Source organism: Papio anubis, chromosome 17 (genome assembly GCF_008728515.1).
Source record: "Papio anubis isolate 15944 chromosome 17, Panubis1.0, whole genome shotgun sequence".
Taxonomy (NCBI): Eukaryota; Metazoa; Chordata; class Mammalia; order Primates; family Cercopithecidae; genus Papio; species Papio anubis.
This window is the reverse complement of record NC_044992.1, coordinates 71,904,520-71,929,507: the sequence shown is the minus strand read 5'-3', so window position 1 is coordinate 71,929,507 and position 24,988 is coordinate 71,904,520. Positions and strand designations below refer to the sequence as shown.

Here is a 24,988-nt window from a genome sequence, read left to right as displayed (position 1 = left end):
CCAGCACTTTGGGAGGCCAAGGCGGGTAGATCACCTGAGGTCGGGAATTTGAGACCAGCCTGACCAACGTGGAGAAACTCTGTCTCTTCTAAAAATACAAAATTAGCCAAGTGTGGTGGCACATTGTTCTTTAAACAATTAAAAGACTCTTTAAACAAAAAGAAGCTGTAATTCCAGCTACTTGGGAGGCTGAGGCAGGAGAATCACTTGAACCCGGGAGGCAGAGGTTGCGGTGAGCCAAGATCGCACCATTGCATTCCAGCCTGAGCAAAAAGAGTGAAACTCTGTCTCAAAAAAAAACCAGGCCGGGCGCGGTGGCTCAAGCCTGTAATCCCAGCACTTTGGGAGGCCGAGACGCGCGGATCACGAGGTCAGGAGATTGAGACCATCCTGGCGAACACGGTGAAACCCTGCCTCTACTAAAAAGTACAAAAAAACTAGCTGGGCGAGGTGGTGGGCGCCTGTAGTCCCAGCTACTCAGGAGGCCGAGGCAGGAGAATTGTGTAAACCCGGGAGGCGGAGCTTACAGTGAGCTGAGATCAGGCCACTGCACTCCAGCCTACGCGACAGAGCAAGACTCCGTCTCAAAAAAAAAGCAAAACAAACAAACAAAAAAAACCCAACAGCAACAAAAACCATTATGCTCAGTGAAATAAGCCATACCCAAAAGGCCACATACATGATTCCATTCATATTACAGTCCAGAACAGAGAAAGCCACAGACGCCATTGTTTATGCTCAGCGATTGTTTATGGCTGCAGAGGGGAGTGGGTGGCTGGAGGGGAGTAGGAGGATGATGGCTAAAGGGGACAGGGTTTCTTTCTGAAGTGATGAAAATGCTCTGTCGTTGACTGTGGTGATGACTGTACATATCCGTGACTACCCCAAAACCTGCTGAACTGGAACTTTTCACGGATGAACCGTATGGCATATGAACGATTTCTCAACCGTGTTAACAAAAAAGGGAAAGGAAAACCTTATCAAAGGTATCACTCACTTAAAAAATTAGAACCCCTTGGTCCCCGGAATTCGATGACCTCAATGTTTCCAGACTGTCCCTGCGGAAGCAAGGCTGTGCTTGTGCAGGGGTTAAGTGTCCAGTTAGGAAATGTGAGTGGGGAGAGCCGTGGCCAGCAGGGAGCTTCTTCATGTGGCATTGCCTGGGAGACTGTTCCTGGGAGACAGGGGGGCACAATCTCTTCCCCTTTGCAGAAAATAGCTGAATAAATTGATACCATTTTCCATTTCACATATTTTGCTTCCATAAATGTTCTGTCAACCTTTGGAGTCTTTTCCCACATACCTACTGAGCAAGTGTTAACAATCAAGCAAACCAGCAGGCACAACGATAACGGGGCCATCTGAGGAGCGGCCTGCAAGCCCGTTTGACTTGTGCCACACGCGCACGGCCGGGATTCCGCACAGAACACATGCAGGATGGCGTGAGCAGCAGGGACCGTGCAGCACACCGAGGAACCCGGAGAGAACCGGACTTCAGCGCCATTGCCCTGGGCGAGGGAGGAGGGTGCCCACTTCCCAATCTCTGAGTTGGCAAAGGAGCTGAGACCCAGCAGGTGCTTCATAGCCCTTAGCTGGGTCATGGCAGAACACAGCTGTGAGCCCGAATCCGTTTCCCTGAGAGGAGAGGTTATTCACCTGGCAGGCTGAGCTCACGGCTTCAATGATGCATTTCTCGAAGGTCTTGGCCACACTGTCCTCTAAGCCTTCGCTGTCCCAGTGACTACTGCAGTAGGCAGTGATCTGGGAGAGGGGCTTCTCCTGCAAAAATCAAAGGGGGGTTTCAGAGCTTTTGGATGCAGCGCTCCAGTATTCTATGGGATCAAAGTGCTTTCATCATCTTTACTTTCCCACTGTTTTACCGTTTCCCCCAATTTTAAGCTTCTCCCCACCCATGCAAAGCATGTCCTTCCTGCCCCCGGCCAGTGGACCAAAGGCTAAAATTTTAAAAAGAGTCTCTTTTCCCAGTCTGCAGAAAAAGCACCTGGCTTGCCAAAACAGGTAAGTTATGAGAAATAGGTCATTTTTCCTGGTTTCTGTCTTCCCTCCAAAGATCCATTTAACAGTTACATATAGGCTAGGCACGGTGGCTCACGCCTGTAATCCCAGCACTTTGGGAGGCCGAGGTGGGTGGATCACGAGGTCAGGAGATCGAGACCAGCCTGGCTAACACGGTGAAACCCCATCTCTACAAAAAATACAAAAAATTAGCCGGGCGTAGTGGCGGGCGCCTGTAGTCCCAGCTACTCGGGAGACTGAGGCAGGAGAATGGTGTGAACCTGGGAGGCGGAGCTTGCAGTGGGCCGAGATCCCGCCATTGTACTCCAGCCTGGGCGACAGAGCGTGACTCTGTCTCAAATAAATAAATAACCAAAAAAAAAGTTACATATAAAACTCTCGTATCACATAAAAGCTAATTTTCCTTGAGCCTCAGGCCTTAATTCAGCATGAGGGGCATGTCTGCGTGTTCTCCACTTGTATTTCATGAGACTCCTGTCACCAACAGGCCACTCAGACTTGCTGCCTGTGGGCAGGCTTGGCCCCTCCTATGCTCGGGGCCCCATTGAGGGAGGCAGGAGGCAGATAAATCCTATGCAGACAGGGGGCGGGTCCCTGGCAAAACCCCACCTTTGAATCGAAAAGCCTGAAACCCATGGCCCAAAGTGAGAACCTCTCTCCCTGTGTGCGTGCTCTCTCCCCATTGGTTCTTGCAGAGAAATGTCTTTTTACCAATAGAATGTTGCTTTTTCCAAAACTACCTATGGCCCACCCTGCCCCCTATCTTGTGCCTATAAAGACCCCAGACTTGGTAGCGAGAGAGAAGTAGCTTGACTGGAGACAGTGACTTGACTTCAGCAGGATGGCTGGACTTCGGAGGAGAGACGGTTTAACTTTGGAAAGACGTCCTGACTTCAGGAAAGAGCCAGCCAGAGGTAGCTGGACCAGAGGAAGATTCCCCACCTGACCCATCCCCTCTCCAGCTCCCCTCTCCACGGAGAGTCATGTCCATTGCTTAATAAAATTCTTTGCCTTCACCATCCTCCAAGTGTCCAGGTGACCTCATTCTTCTTGGATGCTGGACGAGAGCTCAGGGCCCACTGAGTATGGGTACCTAAAAGAGGCTCTCACATTGGCCCTTTACCCTTGATGGCAGAGGGTAGCCACCCTAGGCAACACGACAAGGGGCCCACTGAGCTGATAACACACCACCGTCCATAGACGGCAGAGCTAAGAGAGCACCTGCCCTCTGGAGCTTCGGGGGTTGCAGGCACCTCAACCTGGGCACTGCTGCAGGGCCTGCACGGAGCTTGCACTTGCCAGCTCCCAAAGCAGCTGGCCAGATGCCACACTCGCCCACGTGCTCCCTCCCACAAGGGGTTGAGCACGGCGGGCCAAGTAAACACAGCATCCCCATCGCAAGTCCAACAAAGGGGTCAGGAAAAATCTTGCACCCCCATGATGGTGAGATCCTGGGCCCTTGTTCCTCTCTGTCCTCTCAGTAAGACTCCAAAGCGCTCTTCTGGGGACAGACTGTAAGGGCTGGATCAGAAACAGAAACACAGAGCTGTGATTCACCCCGTCCCTGCCCACGAGAGGCACCGCTGAGATCTCTTGGCTGTCGCTAATGGTCTGGGGTTCTCCAGCTTGCCTTCACGCCCTGGAAAAGAATGTCCCCCAACTTCTCCTACCTGTTTGAGCCTCCATTCCATGTCTTCCAGCAACGACTCCTTCCAGCCATGCTCCACGGGGAAGTGGATTTCCACCAGCCGCCTCCAGACCTGCAAAACCCAAACACAAGTCACACCCACGCTCACGACTAAACGCCACAGCACGCTCCCATGAAGGGAGAAAGGCAGCATTACGGCAATACAGAGAGCACGGGACTACGCGAACGCCAGGGCTCTCCTCAACCTTCATCAACAGTGAGCCGTGCTAGTGGCAGGTCACAGCAGCCCAGGATGGCTTTCTGGAATCCGAGACCCAACCAGGGGCCACTACTGGTCTTCCTACTGCACAACTGGCTTTTTATTCTGAAATGATTTATCTCTAACGTTATATTTTGAAAATTTTTGAACTTTCAAAAAGGTCACAAGAATAGCACACCACCACCCACATTCATTCAACTCCAGACCTGAGCTGTTCACGTTTCACACAGCTGCTTTCACTTTTCCTCTCCCCTCCTTGCTCTCTCTTCAGACTCTTCGCATAAATTAGCATTTTTTCTCCCAAACCGTTGGAAAGCAAGCTGCAGGCATCATGGCGTCTTGCCACTACATACCTGGGCAGGGTCTCACAAGACCCTAGCCCTTCTCTGCACAACACTAGTGCAGGTTTCCCACTCAGGACGTGCAACGTGGAGAGGAGGACGCTGCCCCCAGGAAGTGGTCTCCACCCCAGTTCCTCTCGGGCTCCAGCTCCTGTCCTGACTGGATCCTAGATCCTCCTGGGACACATACTGTACTTCCTTATCACATCTCTTTTCTGCATTTACTTATCACATCTCTTTTCTAGAAGAGTTCTCTGGTCATTTTTTTTTCTTTTTTCTTTTAACAGGTTGACAGTTTTGAAAAGATCAGGCCAACTGTTTTGTAGACTGTCTTTTGACCTGATTTGTCTCGTAATTTCCCCATGATTTGTTTCAGATTAAAATATTTTTGGCAGGGACACTATGAGGTTGAACCACATGAAAATGCACTGTAAAAAAATACTTTAAGAGACAGGGTCTCGCTCCGTCACCTGGGTTGGAGTGCAGTGGTGCAGTCATAGCTCACTGCAACCCTGACCTCCCGGGTTCAAGCCATCCTTCCACCTAGGCTTCCTAAAGAGCTGGGGTTACAGGCATCAGCCACCGTGCCCAGCCAAAAATGAAAATGAACTTTTCTCAGGTCAGGCATGTTCGAATATCCGTCACCTCCACCACCACCATTATCTCCATAATCTCCACCACCGTCACCTCCACCACCACCACCACCACAATCACCACCATCATCACCATCACCTCCACCACCATCACCTCCACCACCATCACCTCCACCACTACCATCACCACCATCACCTCCACCATCACCACCTCTACCACCACCACCTCCATTACCTCCATCATCACCTCCACCACCATCACCTCCACCACTACCACAATCACCACCATCACCTCCACCACCATCACCTCCACCACCACCATCACCTCCACCACCATCACCTCCACCACCACCACCATCACCACCATCATCACCATCACCTCCACCACCATCACCTCCACCACCACCGCCTCCATTACCACCATCATCACCGTCACCTCTCCTTCACCATCTCCATGACCATCATCACCACCATCACCTTCACCATCATCACCTCTATCATCACCATCACCACAGGGACGGTGCCCAGCCAGCGGACACCAGGCAGTGCAGCAGCACTTTGCACCTGGCATCTGTCTGCCTCAGAGTCACCCTGCCAGGTAGACCGGAGCAACTCCATTTTGTAGATGAAGAACCGAGGCTCAGGTGAAGGCCAACTGCCTCTGGCCAGCAGCCTATAACCCATGATTTGAGGCCACAAGGAATCATGATCATTCACATCCCTACCCAGAAGCCTTTGGCCAAACGCTTACCTCAATTTCCTTGCGGTATGTGAAGGAGACACCTGAATATACGAGCATGTTATTTGTAAAAACTTCTCGGAGCCACCTTTTCGTAGCAGCAAGGGTCCCTTGGAAGACTGTTTGGACTGAATTATTTCCAGTTGCATCTCCCTGTCCTGCAGTATCCTGTTGTCACACAAGAGGGAGAGTCAGTCATCCTCGGCTGTGGACTCAGGTTCCCGGCGAGACGCTGCCCCCAATCCTCTGCCCCCTGCTGGCACAGGCCGCTCAAGGAGTGGCTACGATGGTGGGACCACAGACCTGGGCAGAAGCCCACATTCCCAAAGCACCTCCATTCCCCAGGGGTTTCTGGGTTCACCCTGAACGTGGGTGATACGGGAGAAAAGAGGGAGGGAGGAAATGGCATCTGGGTGTTCCCCTGAAAGCCCAGGCAGCCTCGGTCCTGCCAACGAGCAGGTTCCCAGGATGTGACTAGGAGACTGAGGGGGAAAAGCACACCCCAGAGAGGGTCCCTGCAGACTCCCAGGCCTGCTCCTTAGACACAGGAGACAGCCAGGCTCCTGACCCAGAGGTAAACCTGGGTCCCCTTCCCACTGAGCTCCCAACACGCCCTCCCACTACCTCCATGCCAGACCCACCAGACCCGAGGGAAAACCCCTCTTCCCTTGGGCTCGAAGCCTCCTGTAATGCCTCCCTTCTCTCCCCTGCCTTCCTCTTCCTCCCTCTCCTTCCTCCCTCCCCCTCCCCCTCCCCGTCCTCCCCAGAAGCACATTTCCCAGGAAGCACACAGGTCAGGGGTCAGCGACCCCTCCTGGGAGGAGCCCCATAGTCCTGGACTAACTCATGGTCTTTTTCTCTTTCTTCTTTTGAGACAGAGCCTCACTCTGTCACCCAGGCTGGAGCACAGCGGCGCAATCTCAGCTCACTGCAACCTCCACCTCCTGGGTCCAAGCGATTCTCCTGCTTCAGCCTCCCAAGTAGCTGGGATTACAAGTGCATGCCACCACACCTGGCTAATTTTTGTATTTTTTAGTAGAGACAGGGTTTCACCACGTTGGCCAGGCTGGTCTCGAACGCCTGACCTCTGGTTATCCGCCCGCTTTGGCCTTCCAAAGTGCTGGGATTACAGGTGTGAGCTACCACACCCAGCCAAGCGTGTGATCTTTTTTTTAAGCACAACCCTGCACATTGTGCAAGTATATCAGGAGCCACAGAACCTGGATGCGCTCAGGCACTCACTGGAAGCACTGAGAGGCCCACGCCTCAAGGCAGCAGAGATGTGCTGGGCAAGTGGACAGGGCTGCTGCTGGGCGGGGCTGCCCGAGAGTGGAAGAAAGGAAGAGCCCACAGCAGGCAGGGGAACACAGTGTCACTAGCTCTGGGAAGGGCCAAGATGGGAAGATACAGGCAGGAGCTTTCAAAGCATGAAAGAGGGGTCAGGATGCAGGTGCTGCCATGAAAGAGAAAGGGAGAGCCTGCAGAGGGGGCTGGGTGCGGGGATGACTACAGCACAGCACGCAGGGGGAGGGGGCTGGCAGAAAACGAAACAGGCACTGCTGAGGGTTCCCCCAATGGCACAGCTCCTTCTAGAACAATTCCCCAATGGCACAGCTCCTTCTAGAACAATCCAGCAGCACAGGGCTGGGCAGCGATGGCCAATAACAACAAACTTAACAATTGCCCAATCCAGAGCCTGACATGGGCACCTTGTTCTCCCAAGTGTCTGTCAACCCTGGAGCCTTCACAGCAGCACTCACCCAAAGGTTTCTTCAATGCGCATCATGTATTTTTGCTTTGTTTAATTTTAGTATTTGAAAAGGTTTTTTTGTTTGTTTGCTTTTATGGCACAGGTAGAGAGTATTTTGTCCATAATATGGATTCAACTTATCTGAGATACCAGCCATTCAAGATAGTTATTTCTGTAGAAAATATACCCTAAGTAACTGACAAATTCCTTAAACACAGTTTCTGTGGAAGTTGGCAGCTGCCAGTGGTGGTTTAAATAGCAGCCACTCCAGAGAACGTGATCATCTCACCAATAATATTCATTTTTAAACTGTGTCTGTGGTACTTTAACACAAGAAAACTGAAAGGAAGAAAGTTAAAATATACACTTAATTGTTTTCTCTCACTAACATCACAGTTCTAACTTGAAGTAAGATTTAAAAAAATGATCAGGCCGGGCGCGGTGGCTCACGCCTGTAATCCCAGCACTTTGGGAGGCCGAGGCGGGCGGATCACGAGGTCAGGAGATCGAGACCATCCTGGCTAACACAGTGAAACCCCGTCTCTACTAAAGAATACAAAAAATTAGCCAGGTGTAGTGGCGAGCGCCTATAGTCCCAGCTACTCGGGAGACTGAGGCAGGAGAATGGCGTGAACCCAGGAGGCCGAGGTTGCAGTAAGCTGCGATTGTGCCACTGCACCCCAGCCTGGGCGACAGACCAAGACTCCGTCTCAAAAAAAAAAAAAAAAAAAAAAAAAAAAAAAAAAAAAAAAAAAAAAAATGATCAGCCAGGTGTGGTGGCTCACGCCTGTAATCCCAGCACTTTGGGAGGCTGAGGCAGGCAGATCACCTGAGGTCAGGAGTTCGAGGCCAGCCTGACCAACATGGAGAAATCCCGTCTCGACTAAAAATACAGAATTAGCCGGGTATAGTGGCGCATGCCTGTAATCCCAGCTACTTGGGAGGCTGAGGCAGGAGAATCGCTTGAACCTGGGAGGCGGAGGTCGTAGTGAGCCAAGATCACGCCATTGCACTACAACCTGGGCAACAAGAGCAAAACTCCATCTCAAAAAGAAAAAAAAACAAAAAAAAGATTGTGCCGGGTACAGTGGCTCAGGTCTGCAATCCCAGTACTTTGGGAGGCCAAGGAAGGCGGATCATGTGAGGTCAGGTGTTCAAGACCAGCCTGGCCAACATGGTGAAAGCCCATCTCTACTAAAAATACAAAAATTAGCTGGGCGTGGTGGTGGGTGCCTGTAGTCCCAGCCACTTGGGAGGCGGAGGCAGGAGAATCACTTGAACCCAGGAGGCAGAGATTGCAGTGAGCCAAGATCACGCCACTGCACTCCTGCCTGGGCAACAAGAGCGAAACTCCATCTCAAAAAAACAAACAAACACAAACAAATGACCAGTCTAAACATTAAATCTTACATCGCTTTCGAACTGAAGCTCATGAACTCAAACGGGTGAAAGCTGCACAGAGACGAGAAAGAAGGAATTGCTGATGCCTGCGACCACACAGAGCTCAGAGACATGACTCTGATCCCTGCGACCACACAGACAGAGCTCAGAGACATAGGGCTGAGTGGGGAAAGTCAGAGGCAGAAGGGTCAAAGCTGGAAGACAGGGGAAACTGATCCATGGGAGGTCACAACAGTGGCTTTCTTTGGGAGGGAGGAGCTGGGTCGTTCTGCTGTTGGACCTGGGACGTGGCATGCAGCGGGGGACAGATGTGTGACGCTATGGCCTTTGTCACCATATTCAAGCTACAATGTAAAGAAGGTGGGAAAGACCATGTTTGGACATGTATTTTTTGGGAGGAAAATGGTCCGCATAGTTGTCTGCAAACAACAGAATCAAGAAAAAAGAAAAGGCATCTTCTCCACGTGGCATTGCCTGGTCTCCAGCCCCTACGCCAGCTCTCTGGTTTCCCCATGGCCAGCTGGTGGCCACACTTAACTCCCTGCCTCCCTCCCATGAGAGCCCAAGGAGGCAGAAGGGCAGACCCTGGCCCACTGACAGCCCCACACCCAGAACAGAACCCAGCATCAAGCAGGTGCACAAGAAATGTCCACTGCTGGAATCCACCGCTCCATCTCATCCCAGCACCTCAGAATCAGACTGTTTCCTTTCCAGATTGAGGCTGCTTGAAATTCCACACCTATCCCCGGTGTGATACTTTGTGTGTTGACTCCACTTACCACCAGAGATAGAAGTATAATCATCCTGCAGACAATCTCGGCAGATAAGGCTGGCAGCTCATAAAACTCATGTGTCTTTGTGCTGCTGCAGACGGCTTCATGCAGTTTCAGACACACCGTCAGGTAGGATGGTGACAAGGCCTCCTCGGGAATCCTGCCCCGCAAAGAGTTAAGAGAAATCCCGGCCAGGATTTAGGAGAAGTCAGAAAATGGTAACTATTGATGACGAGCCCCTTCCTTTAAAATAACTAACAACAGGGCATTTGTTTGACCTTATCTAGGTTAACGTCTGGAAAATCACAATCAGTCCTGAACTTGTGACTAAGATAAAAAAAGAAGGAAAATCTTCTTGTTTTGTCTCTGTAGTCTCAACTGTTCTAACCAAAGCAAGTCCAAACACCCCTCAGTGCGTTCTGGGATGTGAAAAAAGCAAAGAGATGTGTATCACTAGACATTAAAATATGACATAAATTTGAAAAAATATTCAGAAAGAAACAGAAAGGAGGGAGGAAGAGAAAGAAATAGAAGAAGAGCGTGCAGCCTGTGTGAAACTGGCTCCAGCTCTGCCGGACCTGGGTTTTGTGTTTTCTGAGGGACACATGGACAGAGCAGGGACAGAGGAGGAGCCTTAGGAGGGACTCAGGAGGGACTTGGGAGGAGACTTAGGAGGGACTCGGGAGGAGCCTTAGGAGGGACTCAGGAGGGACTTGGGAGGAGACTTAGGAGGGACTCGGGAGGGACTCAGGAGGGACTTAAGAGGACACTTAGGAGGAGCTTAAGAGGAGAGTTGATGGAGGGGGCTGGACAGGCGGTGTAAGAAAGGACTCCCTGGGCGGAGGCGGTGACACACAGCGGTGGGGAGGTAGGGAGCTTGTCGGGGGGATCCTGAAGTCACAGGTGCTGGATCAACATCAGCAGAGACGTGAACAAAGGAGGTGAACAGAGACTGGAAGTGCCCAAACCGCTCAGAGAACAGCTCAGACAACACACATCCCGCTGCTCGCTGGGACATTTCAGTGGCCCTGCATTCTGTCTGCTGACCCCTCACGGTATCAGAGGTCACAAATTTGCAGGAGCAAATGATTTTGGATAATTATATAAAGTTACCTTTGATTTTTATCTTAAACTAAGTATTGAAAAAATGCAAAACACCCACCATGCATATGCAGTACCATGACCGTTTACAAGGAAGGGAAAAATGTATAGGAAAAAAGACCAAATCTTAGCAGCTGATATCTGTTATTTCTCTTTAAAAAAAAAAAAAAAACAAAACAAACAAACAAAAAAAAACCAGAGGGCCGGGTGTGGTGGCTTATGCCTGTAATCCCAGCACTTTCGGAGGCTGAGATGGGTGGATCACCTGAGGTCAGGAGTTCGAGACCAGCATGGCCAACATGGTGAAACTGTCTCTACTAAAAATACAAAAATTAGCTGGGCGTGGTGGCACGTGCCTGTAATCCCAGCTACTCAGGAGGCTAAGGAAGGAGAATCACTTGAACCTGGGAAGCAGAGGTTGCAGTGAGCCAAGATCACGCCATTGCACTCCAGCTTGGGCAACAAGAGTGAGACTCCATCTCAAACAAACAAACAAACAAAAATTAGCTGGGCGTGGTGGGTGCGCCTGTAATCCCAGCTACTCGGGAGGCTGAGTTGGGAGAATCACTTGAACCAGGAGATAGAGGCTGTAGCGAGGTGAGATCACATCACTACACTCCAGCCTGGGCAACAGAGTGAGACTCTGTCTAAAAAACAAACAAACAAACAAACAAAAGACGACTATATTAATAACCTGAGAAGAGAAGTGGATCACACATTAATTTATGACACTGTTACAACAGTCAATGTGGGGCGCGGCCAATCGTAAGGGTCACAGGAAGCCCCTGGGGGTCTCATGTGAGGGACAGACTGCATTGTGCTTCCCACTTACTTGTCCTGGTAAGTGTCCAGGAGGTGCAACAGCATTTTTAAAATGTTCAGAACATCCTAAGGCAGAGAAAAAAAAAAGGGACAGAAGATTGAATCACAATACCATTGTCATTGCTAAAACAGAGCTGAACAAAATCCAACATCAGTATGGTACACATTGTTTCCTTCCTACAAACAAATTTTAAGGTGCTCACATACTAATCTTACCTCTTTTATAGATAAAACTCAGGATTTAAACTTATACCATTTTCTCCACCAAAAAATGTGAAAGGAAAAATGGCAGCTATGAAGTACATCACATGAGACCTTCTTTTTTTTTTTTTTTGAGACGGAGTCTTGCTCTGTAGCCCAGGCTGGACTGCAGTGGCGCCATCTCGGCTCACTGCAAGCTCCGCATCCCGGGTTCACACCATTCTCCTGCCTCAGCCTCCCGGGTAGCTGGGACTACACGTGCCCACCACCACGCCTGGCTAATTTTTTTGTATTTTTAATAGAGATGGGGTTTCACTGTGTTAGCCAGCATGGTCTCGGCCTCCCAAAGTGCTGGGATTACAGGTGTGAGCCACCGCGCCCAGCCCACTGTCTGTTTTTTAGGAATAAGAATCTTGACGGCTCCATGTTTAGTATCTAGTCTGCTTTCGCTAAGCCAGGACTCCAGAGCCAACTTCAGAAACAAACCTGCATATTCCGGGAGGAGATTTTCTGAAGTCCCCGCAGGCGGTAGTAAGTTCCTAGAAAACAGTCCAGGACATGAGCAGGAAAATGACCCAGGTGCTCAATGAAGTCTTCCATATACGGAACCAGGTGACTCAGAGGTAGCAGACTAAACCAGGATCGGAAGAGGGGCTCATCCACGCTCAGCAAATGCTCATTCTGGCGCATAAACCGAAGTAAGCAGCTCCTGCACGAGAGAAATCAGGACGGAGAAAAGAGACGCCATGAGATCAGTGAGGGAAGATGGAGGAAACCCACGCTGGAGGGACAGAAACAGTCCCAATTTCAAAAATGATTTAAATACTCCTTGGGGCCGGGCGTGGTGGCGCACACCTGAATCCCAAGGCCGACTCGGGAGGATCACTTGAGCCCAGGAGCTTGAAACCAGCCTGGGAAACCTAGTGAGGCCCTGCCTCTACTTTAATAAATAAAATAAAGGCTATGTGGAAAACAAAAATATGCAGTGAATCAAATGAAAAGTACAGAACATCCTATTGAGAATTAACTTAATGGCTGGGCACGGTGGCTCACGCCTGAATCCCAGCACTTTGGGAGGCTGAGGCGGGTGGATCAGTTGAGGTTAGGAGTTTGTGACCAGCCTGGCCGACATGGTGAAACTGCGTCTCTACTAAAAATACAAAAATTAGCCAGGCATGGTGGTGGGAGCCTATAATCCCAGCCACTCAGGAGGCTGAGGCAGAAGAATCGCTTGAGCCCTGGAGGCGGAGATTGCAGTAAACTGAGATCACGCCACTGCACTCCAGCCTGGGCGACAGAGTGAGGCTCTGTCTCAAAAAAAAAAAAAAAAAAAAAAAAAAAGAGAGAGAGAGAAAAGAAGAATTAACTTAATATATAATTCAGAATACAGAATAAGAATTCACTGCTGGCTATTCTGGGCACACTCCTATGGGGTAGCCCTGTTCCACAAGAAGCAGTAATATTAAAAAAAATAGTAATAAAACCAGGCTGGGTGCAGTGGCTCACATCTGTAATCCCAGCACTTTGGGAGGCTGAGGCAGGCAGATCACCTGAGGTTGGGAGTTCGAGACCAGCCTGACCAACATGGAGAAATCCCATCTCTGCCGTCTCAAATTAGACAGGTGTGGGGCGGCACCTGCAATCTAACTGCAGGAGGCTGAGGCAGAAGTCACTTGGGCAGGGAGGTGGAAGTTGTAGGCAGGGGTCATGCAATGCATTCCAGCCTGGGCAGCAAGAGCGAAACTCCATGCCAAAAAAAGCAGGGCGAGCTGATGAAACAGAGCCTGTAATCCAGCCTTTGGGAGGCTGGGGCAGAGGATCCAGGTCCAGGAGAATCAAGGACATCCTAGCTAACACGAGGTGAAACCCACGTCTCACTAAAAATACAAAAAACTAGCGGTAGGTGGCCGAGAGCTGTGATTAGCTACTTGGGAGGCAGAGGCAGGAGAATGGCGTGAACCGGGGGCCGGAGAACTTGCAGTGAGCTGAGATCATTGCTGCGCCAACCTGGGGAAAGCACAGTAAGACTCCGTCTCAAAAAAAAAAAACAGTAATAAAATCAAAAAGAAAAAAAAAGGAGAGTTCACTGCTGGCTGCAGTGGCTCATGCCTGTAATTCCCATAATCCGGGAGGCCAAAGTAGGAGGATGGATAGCTTGAGGCCAGCAGTTTGAGATCAGCCTGGGCAACATAGCAGTTCCATCTCAATAAATAAATAAATAAATAAATAAATAGAATTCACTGAGATGGATGAACCTTGACAACGCTATGCTCAGTGAAATAAGCCAGACATGAAAGGACAAATCCTGTGTGATTCCACTCATGTGAGGTCCCCAGAGAAGTCAAAATCCTAGAGAGAGAGAGGAGAACGGTGGTTACCAGGAGGAGGGGGAGTGGGGAGGTTGTTTCATGGGGATGGAGTTTCAGCTGGGGAAGCTGAGTTCTGGAGGCGGACGGTGCTGACGGCTGCACGACGGTGTGAATGTACTTAGTGCCAGGGAACTGTGCCCTGAAAAGGAGTTAACATGGTAAACTGGAGATTATGTATATTTTACAATAAAAAGGTAATATCCCAATAATTAAGCCTCTTAATTATTAAGTTTTTTTTTGAAATGGAGTCTCACTCTGTCGCCCAGGCTGGAGTGCAGTGGCGCGATCTCGGCTTACTGCAAGCTCCGCTTCCTGGGCTCACGCCATTCTCCTGCCTCATCCTCCCGAGTAGCTGGGACTACAGGCACCCGCCACCATGCCCGGCTAATTTTTTGTATTTTTAGTAGAGACAGGGTTTCACCGTGTTAGCCAGGATGGTTTTGATCTCCCGACCTCATGATCCACCCGCCTCAGCCTCCCAAAGTGCTGGGATTACAGGCGTGAGCCACCGCGCCCGACCAAACCTCTATTATTAACAAGTATCCAGGATCAAAGAGCCCAAGTGTGCTCAGCGAAGGCCCTTAAATAATGCTGCTTCTGGAACACAGTACTGGAGACCCAAAATGTTGACAATGGGAAAGAAATAAAGCAAGGTTCCCCAGAAGTAACAGAAGTTATGAAAAACATATCAATAAAGGTTCACTGCATACTAAAGGCCACTTTTACCTGAAAGACTGATCTTTAGGAACAATGCTACTGTAGACTTTTCAAGAGATTTAAAGATAAGTACATAAAAATAGCAATAATAATAAAAGGTACTCTATATGTCTACTATATCTAGCCTTTCTAGGTAAATATGGACCATCCATGGGTCTGACTATATTGATTGTTTTCTCTCTTGATCGTCTGGTGGCCTCTTCTGTTATCAGAGGCTGAGTTAATAGTTTAGATGAATTACAGCTTTGTTGTAGCTTTAATTAGAATTGGTTCCCAAGGGCTGGCCAGGCACAGTGGGTGGCTCATGCCTGTAATCCCAGCACTTTGGGAGGCTGAGGCAGGCAGATCACTTGAGGCCAGGAGTTCAAGACCAGCCTGGCCAACATGGCAAAACCCATCTCCACTAAAAATACAAAAATTAGCCACATGTGATATGTGATTACATGCACCTGTAGTCCCAGCTACTTGGGAGGCTGAGGTACAAGAATCACTTGAACCTGGGAGGCGGAGGTTGCAATGACCAGAGATCATGCCACTGCACTCCAGCCTGAGAGAGAGAGAGAGAGAGAGAGACAGAGACAGAGACAGAGAGAGAGAGAGAGAGAGAGAGACAGAGACAGAGACAGAGAGAGAGAGAGAGAGAGAGAGAGAAAAGAATTGGTTTCCAAAGGCTTTTACACTTCTAAAGGCAAGACCATAACACTGCCTTTAGCAGAAGTTGAGATCCAGGGGCGCAGAGCAACTGCCTCATTTTTTCTGCTGTCCCCAGTCTTCGGCATTTGGCAGGCTCTAAGCATCATGTTTTACAAGGGGGCATCTCCTTCCGTTCTCCAGCCACTTTCCCAACTGCATGGTCACTGTCTTGTTCTCACTGCAAGGCCCAGAATGCTGCAGTCATTACCTCTGCTCTCCTGCCCTATCTTCAGACCTTAGCAGATTCTGTGGCCCACACCTCCAGGCTGGGGAAGGAGGAATTTCCAGAGCTCTCTCATCAATAGGACTTACTAACGTGTTAACTGCCTGCCTCTCCAGCTAGAATGCAAGTTCCACACGGCCAGGAGCCGCTGTCTGTTTTGAGCAGTGCTGTACACCCTGTGCCTTGAGTAGTACTTCCTGGCACAAGGAGGGTGCCCTTCAAGTATTCGTCCAGTGAGTGAATGAATACATTCTAGCACATTAATAAGAAAAAGACCATTTCAAGGCCAAAATAATCTATTTTGCTTAGAAGGGTTAACCTGTGGTCATTATGACAGTTCTATTAAATAACCCAGTATTCAGTATTTCATAGAGATTATATACTTAAAGAGAATGTTTGTGGTTACCTGTCAGGAATCTGAAAATACAGATGCTTTTATTTCAACTTTTAGGGAATCTGGACTTCTACCACTGCAGCCTTGACCTCCCCGGCTCAGGCGATCCTCCCATGTAAGCCTCCCAAGTGGCTGGGAGTACAGGTATACCAGAATATGCCCAACTCTTTTGTTTGTTTTTTGTAAAGATCGGGTTCTCCTACGTTGCCCAGGCTGGTCTTGAACTCCTGGCCTCAAGTGATCCTCCTGTCTGGGCCTCCCAAACTACTGGAATTATAGGCATGAGCCACCAAGCCCAGCTGCTTTTATTATTTTTAAACTGACATATAATAATGGTACATATTTATGGGGAACAGTGTTATATTTCCATATATGTATATAATACATACTATATACAAATGTTTGCATACATTATGCAGTGTATGCATATAGAGAATACATTTTGTGCACTGTATATACATATATGTCTACAATGTATACTATGTACAATGTATACAGTCTGTAATCTGTACAAATACGTGTATACAACATATATGTATACAATGTGTAATGTGTAAAAATCAGGGTAATTAGCATATCTATCTCAAACACTTATTTGTGTTGGAAACATTCAAACTCCACTCTTCTAGCTATTTGAAAAACATAATAAATTGTAAATTACAGTCGTTCCATACTGCTCTAGGACCCTAGAACTTATTCGTCCTATCTAGCCATATTTTTGTATCCACTAGCCAACCTTTGGCTAGCCCTCTCCCCATCCTTCCTTGCCTCTCGTAACTACTATTCTACTCTCTCCTTCTAGAAGATCAACTCTTTTCACATCCATGTATGAGTGGGAACGTGCAGTATTTATCTTTCTGTGCCTGGCTTATTTCATTTAACGTCATCTCCTCCAAGCTCATCCATGTTGCCACGAAAGACAGAATTTCATTCTTTTTGGTGGCCAAATAGTATTCTCTTGTGTATATAGAAAACACTTTCTTCATCCACTCATCTGCAGGTGGATACTCAGGTGGATTCCATATCATGGCTATTGAGTGTTACAATAAATATAGGAGTGCAGCTATCTCTTCAACATACTGATTTCCTTTACTTTGGATGTATCCCCAGACGTACGATTGCTGGATCATACGGTAGTTCTATTTGTGGTTTTTTGAGGAACCTTTATACTGTTCTCCACAGTGGCAGTACTAATTTACATTCCTACATTGTGTAAGAGTTTCTCTTTCCCACATACTCACGGGCATTTATTTTTTGTCTTTTTGATCACAGCTATTCGAACTTGGGTAAGAACATATCTCATTGGGGTTTTGATTTGCATTTCCCTAATTTAATGATGTTGATCATTTTTTCATATACTTGTTGGTCAGCTGTGTGTCTTCTTTTGAGATGACTACTCAACTCATTTGTCCATTTTAAAATCTAACTTTTTCTGTTCACTTGTTTGAGTTCCTTAAATTCCCCTACCCGATGCGTAGATGGCAACTATTTTCTCCCATTCCGTAGACTGTCTCTTCACTCTGTTGATAGTTTCCTTTGCTGCGCAGAAGCTTTTTGATTTGATGTAATCCCATTTACCTCACTTCACTTTGTTGCCTGTACTTTTAAGGACTTCTCCATAATTTTTCTCCAATCTTTGCCCAGACCTAGGCAATACCATTCTAGACATGGGAACGGGCAAAGATTTCATGACAAAGACACCAAAAGCAATCACAAGAAAGGCAAAAATTGACAAATGAGAACTAATTAAACTGAGGAGCTTTTGCACAGCAAAAGAAACTATCCACAGAGTAAACAGATGACCCACAGAATGGGAGAAAATTTTTGCAAAATATGCGTCTGACACAGGCATAATATCCAGCATCTGTAAGGAACATACACACATTTACAAGAAAAAAAACAACCCCATTAAAAAGTGGGCAAAGGACATGAACAGACACTTTTCACAAGAAGTCGTACATATGGCTAACAGGCATATGAAAAAAAGTTCAGCCGGGCGCAGTGGCTCACGCCTGTAATCCAGGCACTTTGGCAGGTCGAGGTGGGTGGATCACGAGGTCAGGAGATCGAGACCATCCAGGCTAACACGGTGAAACCCCGTCTCTACTAAAAATGCAAAAAAATTAGCCAGGCGTGGTGGCGGCACCTGTAGTCCCAGCTACTTAGGCGGGAGAATGGCGTGAACCCGGGAGGCGGAGCTTGCAGTGAGCCGAGATCACGCCACTGCACTCCAGCCTGGGAGCACAGCGAGACTCCGTCTCAAAAAAAAAAAAAAAAAAAAAAAAAAAAGCTCAACATCACTGATCATTAGAGAAATGCAGACGAAAATCACAATGAGGACAGGCGCGGTGGCTGACACCTGCAATCCCAGCACTTTGGGAGGCCAAAGTGGGTGGATCACTTGAGGTCCGGAGTTTGAGACCAGCCTGGCCAACATGGTGAAACCCCATCTCTACTAAAATTACAAAAATTAGCCAGGCAAGGTGGGGCACCTATGGTGCCAGCTACCCAGGAGACTGAGGCAGGAGAATCACTTGAACCTGGGAGGGAGAGGTTACAGTGAGCCAAGATTGTGCCACTGCAATCCAGCCTGGGTGATAAAGCGAGACTCCATCTCAAACAAAACAAACCACAATGAGGCCAGGCGTGGTGGCTCATGCCTGTAATTCTAGTACTTTAGGAGGCCGAGGCAGGTGGATCACTTGAGGTCAGGAGTTCAAGATCAGCCTGGTCAACATGGTGAAACCCCATCTCTACTAAAAATACAAAAATTAGCCGGTTATGGTGGCACACACCTCTAATCCCAGCAGAATCGTTTGTGCCCAGGAGGCGCAGGCTGCAGAGAGCTGAGATCATGCCACTGCACTCCAGCCTGGGTGACAGAGCCAGACTCTGTCTCTAAAAAAAAAAAATACAGTGAGATACCATCTTAACACCAGTCAGAATGGCTGCTATTAAAAGGTCAAAAATTAAAAGATGCTGGAGAAGTTGCAGAGCAAAAGGAATGCTTATGCACTGTTAGTGGGAGTGTAAATTAGTTCAACCATTGTGGAAAACAATGTGGTAATTCCACAAATGCCATTCACACCAGCAATCCCATGACTGAGTATGTAACAAAAACAATGTAAATCGCTCACTTATAAACAAACACGCCCATGTATGTTCACTGCAGCACAACTCACAGTAGCAAAGACATGGTATCAAACTAAATGCGCATCAATGGTGGACTGGATAAAGAAAATGTGGTACATACACACCATGGAATACTATGCAGCCCTGAAAAAGAATGAGATCAGTTCCTTTGCAGGAACATGGATGGAGTTGGAGGCCATTATCCTTTGCAAATTAACTCGAACAGAAAATCAAATACCACATGTTCTTGCTTACAAGTGGGAGCTAAATGATGAGAACACAGGGACACAGAGAGGGGAACTACACACACTGGGGTTTATCGGAGGGGGAGGATGGGAAGAGGGAGAGGATCGGGAAACATAACTAATGGGTACTAGGCTTCATATTTGGGTCATGAAATAATCTGTACAAAAAAAAACACCTAACACAAGTTTATCTATGTAACAAACCTGCACATGTACTCCTGAACTTAAAAATTAAAAAATAGGCCGGGCGTGGTGGCTCAAGCCTGTAATCCCAGCACTTTGGGAGACCGAGGCGGGCGGATCATGAGGTCACGAGATCGAGACCATCCTGGCTAACATGGTGAAACCCTGTCTCTACTAAAAAATACAAAAAACTAGCCGGGCGAGGTAGCGGGCGCCTGTAGTCCCAGTTACTCGGGAGGCTGAGGCAGGAGAATGGCGTGAACCCGGGAGGCGGAGCTTACAGTGAGCTGAGATCCGGCCACTGCACTCCAGCCTGGGTGACAAAGTGAGACTCTGTCTCAAAAAAAATAAATTAATTAATTAAAAAATAAATAAATAAACAAACTTTTTCTGGTAATATTTTCTTGGGCTAAAGGGGAGGTCATTATGTTTGGATCAGAGGTCAGGATTATATATATTGCCAATATTCCTCTCCTATAAGCCTGCATTATGCAAAGGTATAAATGGCTTAGAGTTCGCAATGCCTTTGACCTAGCAGTTCCACTTATAGGGATCTATCTCAGTGAAGCCATTGGACAGAGAAAGCTAAGGATGCTTATGAAAGCACACTGACAAAACGAAACTGCACAAACAACCACACATCCCATAACAGAGAACTGGCTCAATACAAGGCTGACACTCTCTGTGGCTGGAAGGCTAAGCAATGTTTATCTTAATAACATAGATAGGGATTTGCTGACAGAAAAAAAGTTGTCCACAGAATACTGTTAAGAGGAAAAATCAGGTTGTAAGCCAGAATAAATAACACATCATTTGTTGTTGCTCTTTTGAGTACATAAAACACCCACGAATCCACATTTGGACAAAACCAGAAACAGGTATGCCTCTGTGCTAACAATGGCTATCTCTGGGGTTACAGGTTGTTTCTGTATTCTTGATAGTTCGTTTGTTTGTTTGTTTTAGACAGAGTCTCACGCTGTTGCCCAGGCTACAGTGCAGTGGCACAATCCCAGCTCACTGCAACCTCCAACTCCCGGGTTCAAGCGACTCTCCTGCCTCAGGCTCCTGAGTAGCTGGGATTACAAGCACATGACACCATGCCTGGCTCATTTTTTATTTTTTTATTTTTATTTTTAGTAGAGACAGGTTTTCACCATGTTGGCCAGGCTGGTCTTGAACTCCTGACCTCAGGTGATCCACCCGCCTCGGCCTCCCAAAGTGCTGGGACTACAGGCGTGAGCCACTGTGCCCGGCCTATTCTTGATAGTTTTGATGTCGTAAAATGTTAAAAGAACGTGTGTTACTTCTGTCATTAGAAACAGGAACGGAGTCACTACAAAGCCCACCGGGACTCCAGGCGCATGGCGTAGGAGCCATTCTTCCCAGATTCATGTAGATAAACACAACTCTACCACTTACGTATCTTGCGTTTGTTCCCGGAACTGTGAGAAAGAGATTCCCTCCAGAGCGGCCCAGGTGTCCTCAGGCTGGCTCCAGGTGTCCTTGTGCCGCGGAGCCAGTTCCATACAGCAGTGCAGGACAGGCAGGGTGCCCAGCCAGTGGTACATACTTTTGTCCATGCACATTTGGCACAGGTTCACCAGGTACAGCCGCCAGCTGGAAGGGAATAAAGATCCCGCAGTGAGCTGAGTTGGCCAGGGAGTCGTCTCCCTGGGGGTCTGGAGTCCCAAAGGTGAGCAAACACCACGCACACAGAGCAGGAGGAGCAACGCACGTGGCAGAGCAGAGTTTAACTCGCGCAGGAGCCACAGAGTAACTCGCACAGGAGACACGGTTTCCCTCAGCCCCCAGCCTAGGGCGTCAGGTCCTTCACGGGCCCTCGCCGAATCCCCACAACAAACTCCCAGGACGGGGAGCAATCTCAGAGGCAGAGGTCCTGGCTAAGTAGTCAACGCAGGGTCCTGCCTGACAGAGCCGGCATTTGAACCCAGGCCATCTGGCAACAGCAAATCTAAATATAAAGCAACTTGTAAAATGTATTTTCATTGTTTAGAGACAGTCTCACTCTGTCATCAAGGCAGTGTGGTGGTGCGATCGTTACAACCTCGAACTCTTGGGCTTGAGGGATCCTCCTGCCTCAGTCTCTCAGGTGCTGGAATTACAGGTGCACCACCACACCCAGCTACTTTTTTTTTCTTTTCTTTTTGAAACAGAGTCTCACTCTGTTGCCCAGGCTGGAGTGCAATGGCACAATCTCGGCTCACTGCAACCTCCACCTCCCGGGTTCAAGCAATTCTCCTGTCTCAGCCTCCTGAGTAAGTGGGACTATAGGTGCCCGCCAACATGCCTGGCTAATTTTTTGTATTTGTATTTTTAGTAGAGATAGGGTTTCACCATGTTGGCTGGTTAAATTTTTTATTTTAATTTTTGTTTCCCAGGCTGATCCTGAACTTCTGGGCTCAAGCAATCCCTCCTGCCTCAGCCTCCCAAAGCACTGGGATTACAGGTGTGAGCCATAATGCCCGGCCAAAACAACTTTTTTGTTTGTTTGTTTGTTTGGGACGAAGTCTTGCTCTGTCGCCCAGGCTGGAGTGCAGTGGCATGATCTCGGCTCACTGCAACCTCCACCTCCCAGTTCAAGCAATTCTCCTACCTCGGTCTCCTGAGTCGCTGAGATTACAGGCGTGCATCACTACGCCCAGCTAATTTTTGCATTTTTAGTAGAGACAGGGTTTCACCATGTTGGTCAGGCTGGTCTCCAACTCCTGACCTCGTGATCCGCCTGTCTTGACCTCCCAAAGTGCTGGGATTTCAGGCATGAGCCACCACGCCCGGCCCCAAAACAACTTTTTAAATGTAAGGGGTGGGCCCATGAACAATACATGGTGAATCTGCTACAGTCAAAACATATTAATGATTCCTCATACTTTAAACATCGGCACTAACTTTGTACATTGCCTTGCCACCATTCCTCCTCTCTGTCAAAATGTGCAGTGTTTATCTGGGTGTTTTATATTTGTAAAACGAGGCCAGGCACAGTGGCTCATGCCTATAATCCCAACACTTTGGGAGGCCGAGGCAGGTGGATCACTTCAACTCAGGAGCTCAAGACCACCGGCGCAACATGGCGAAACTCCGTCTCTAGAATAAATACAAATATTAGCTGCAAGTGGTGGTGTGCATCTGTAGTCCCAGCTGTTCAGGAGGCTGAGGTGGGAGAACCACCTGAGTCTGTGAGGTTGAAGCTGCAGTGAGCCGTGACTGCTCCACTGCACTCCAGCCTGGGGGGACAGAGTAAGACACTGTCTCAAAACAACAAATAAATAAATGTGTAAAACCAAGAGGCAGATGTCGTGATAAGACATGCTGGTCAGGAAAGGCTACCTCATGTCATTCTCAAGTTCAAATCAACACACACAGAATGCTGGGAGACTGTGACCATCAGAGCTCAGTGGGGTCTGAGCAGGTCTTCCCACCAAGTCAAAGGCCATCACCTTCTCACCACCAAACATTTCAGGCCCGGGACAGTCACGCTGTTTCCTAAACTAGACACGGCACAGGCAGGGGCATCGGGAGAACATTCACACTGCTTCTGCAGATATCCTTGAGGGGATATGTTCAGGCCGGCATCGTGCCACAGCCTCCTAAATGCGTGCACACAGAGGCTGCTCATGGTATGACACAAAGCTTCAAAAACCAGGGCATTCAGTCCAGGCGCGGTGGCTCACGCCTACAATCCTAGCACTTTGGGAGGCCGAGGTGGGTGGACCACTTGAGGTCAGGAGTTTGAGACCAGCCTGGCCAAAATGGCGAAAACCCTTCTCTACTAAAAATACAAAAAGTAGCCGTGTGCGGTCGTGTGCACCTGTAGTACCTGCTACTAAGGAGGCTGAAGCAGGAGAATTGCCTGAACCTAGGAGGCGGAGGCTGCAGTGAGCCAAGATTGCGCTACTTACTCTAGCCTGGGTCACAAAGTGAGACGCTGTCTAGGGAAAACAAACAAAAAAAGCAGGGTATTCAACAGAAGACAGAATATAATAAAAATAAGATAGATGCTAGGAAAAACTACTGCCATGACCACAGTGAGTGGTAAAATCACAGGTGGTTTTGTTTCTTCCCTGTGTGCTTTCAGTCACTCTAGTCAACCACTTACTTTTGCAATCAGAGAAAATCATTATAATAGCTATAAAAACATTTTAACAAAAAATAATAATACCTCTGAGATGTCCCAAGGATGTGGCTTAGGTCACTGTGAAGCTCATCTGGTGAGCTGGCATCCGAGGACAGGAGGTTACACACTGAGGTCAGGTTGTCTTCTAACTGAAATTTTTCCACTACAAAAAGGACAATCAGGCCCATTTTCAGCTTACTCCTCACTGGGCAGTCTTTAGGGAAAAGGTCCACGCTTTTTCTCTCCAGAAATGGTGCCATGTGCTTCTGCAGATATTCCCACAGGTCTTTCTTCACCTGAGGGTGGGAGAAGAGGAAGATGCATGAACCGTGAACTTGAATTCATCAGAGGTGTCCAGAACCGCCCCAGCACCACAGCTAGGGCAGCAGACCCCATCCGTGCCCCCCACCACACCTGCGGGAGCTACAGGAGCAGCCGCGGTGCAGCCAAGACCCTGGCATGAGGGCTCAGGCAGGGCCCCTGAGGCTCACCAGCGCTCAGCTTCCCTCAGAAACAGCTCCAGGCTGGCCTGAAACCCGCCCAGGCTGCACCGCAGTGTGGGAAAAGGTGCAGTGAGGGAGGGCTTCCCGTTCCTTCCACTCTCCCTCCAAGGCCAGGGGAGGACTCGGGACTGGTGCTGGGGTGGGGTTCAGATTACAACCAGGAAAAGGAGGAAAATGGGGAGGGCGGGGAAATTCCAAGACACGGTGGTAGGAGAAAAGGTCGGAAACTTCTACACATTCCCATCTGCAACCTGGCCCACAGAGTCAAGGGGTCATCTGGCCACTAGCAGGTCAGGTGAGGCTCCTGCCCAGAAGGTAGAGCAGCTGGTGGCCAGCCTGATACCTCTTTCTCCCCGTACTGCAAAGCGGTCCACGGCTGTGCGTGTCCTTCATAAATCATAGGCTGTCGCACGACAAAATAAAACTGCTGGAACTGGGTGAAGAAGTTGTTGAGGTTGATGGTGTCCCAGGTCTGCAGGATGCTGAAGATGCCATCCAGCATGACCGTGGCGGCAATCTGCTTCCCCTTCACCAGGTCCTTCCTCGTGAAGTCTGCGATATGGTTCATGACTTTCTGAAGTTTCCCGGGAGGCCTCATACAAACTATGTCATCGTACTGATGCCAGTCTGAGAGAGACAGAAAGAAGGAGAGTCTACCTAAGACCATCAAAACCCTGGAGACCCAGACGCTGGCCTAGAAGGCTGATCACAACTGCACACTGACGACAGCCA

At 48.7% G+C, this 24,988-nt stretch overlaps 1 protein-coding gene across 1 annotated transcript in view; it reads right to left on the bottom strand.

Annotated features, from left to right (window-relative positions):
• Window positions 1-24,988, bottom strand: part of LOC101021715 (E3 ubiquitin-protein ligase RNF213) — a 101,596-nt gene that overhangs the window by 76,008 nt on the left and 600 nt on the right. The window contains exons 2-10 of the mRNA XM_021928097.2: window positions 24,600-24,968; window positions 23,799-24,049; window positions 21,041-21,238; window positions 12,152-12,374; window positions 11,475-11,530; window positions 9,548-9,701; window positions 5,630-5,785; window positions 3,708-3,797; window positions 1,657-1,779 (exon numbers count right to left, since the gene is read on the bottom strand). Coding sequence (XP_021783789.2) covers window positions 1,657-1,779; window positions 3,708-3,797; window positions 5,630-5,785; window positions 9,548-9,701; window positions 11,475-11,530; window positions 12,152-12,374; window positions 21,041-21,238; window positions 23,799-24,049; window positions 24,600-24,923 — 1,575 coding nt within the window. The 5' untranslated portion in view covers window positions 24,924-24,968. The remainder of the gene's footprint in view (window positions 1-1,656; window positions 1,780-3,707; window positions 3,798-5,629; window positions 5,786-9,547; window positions 9,702-11,474; window positions 11,531-12,151; window positions 12,375-21,040; window positions 21,239-23,798; window positions 24,050-24,599; window positions 24,969-24,988) is intronic.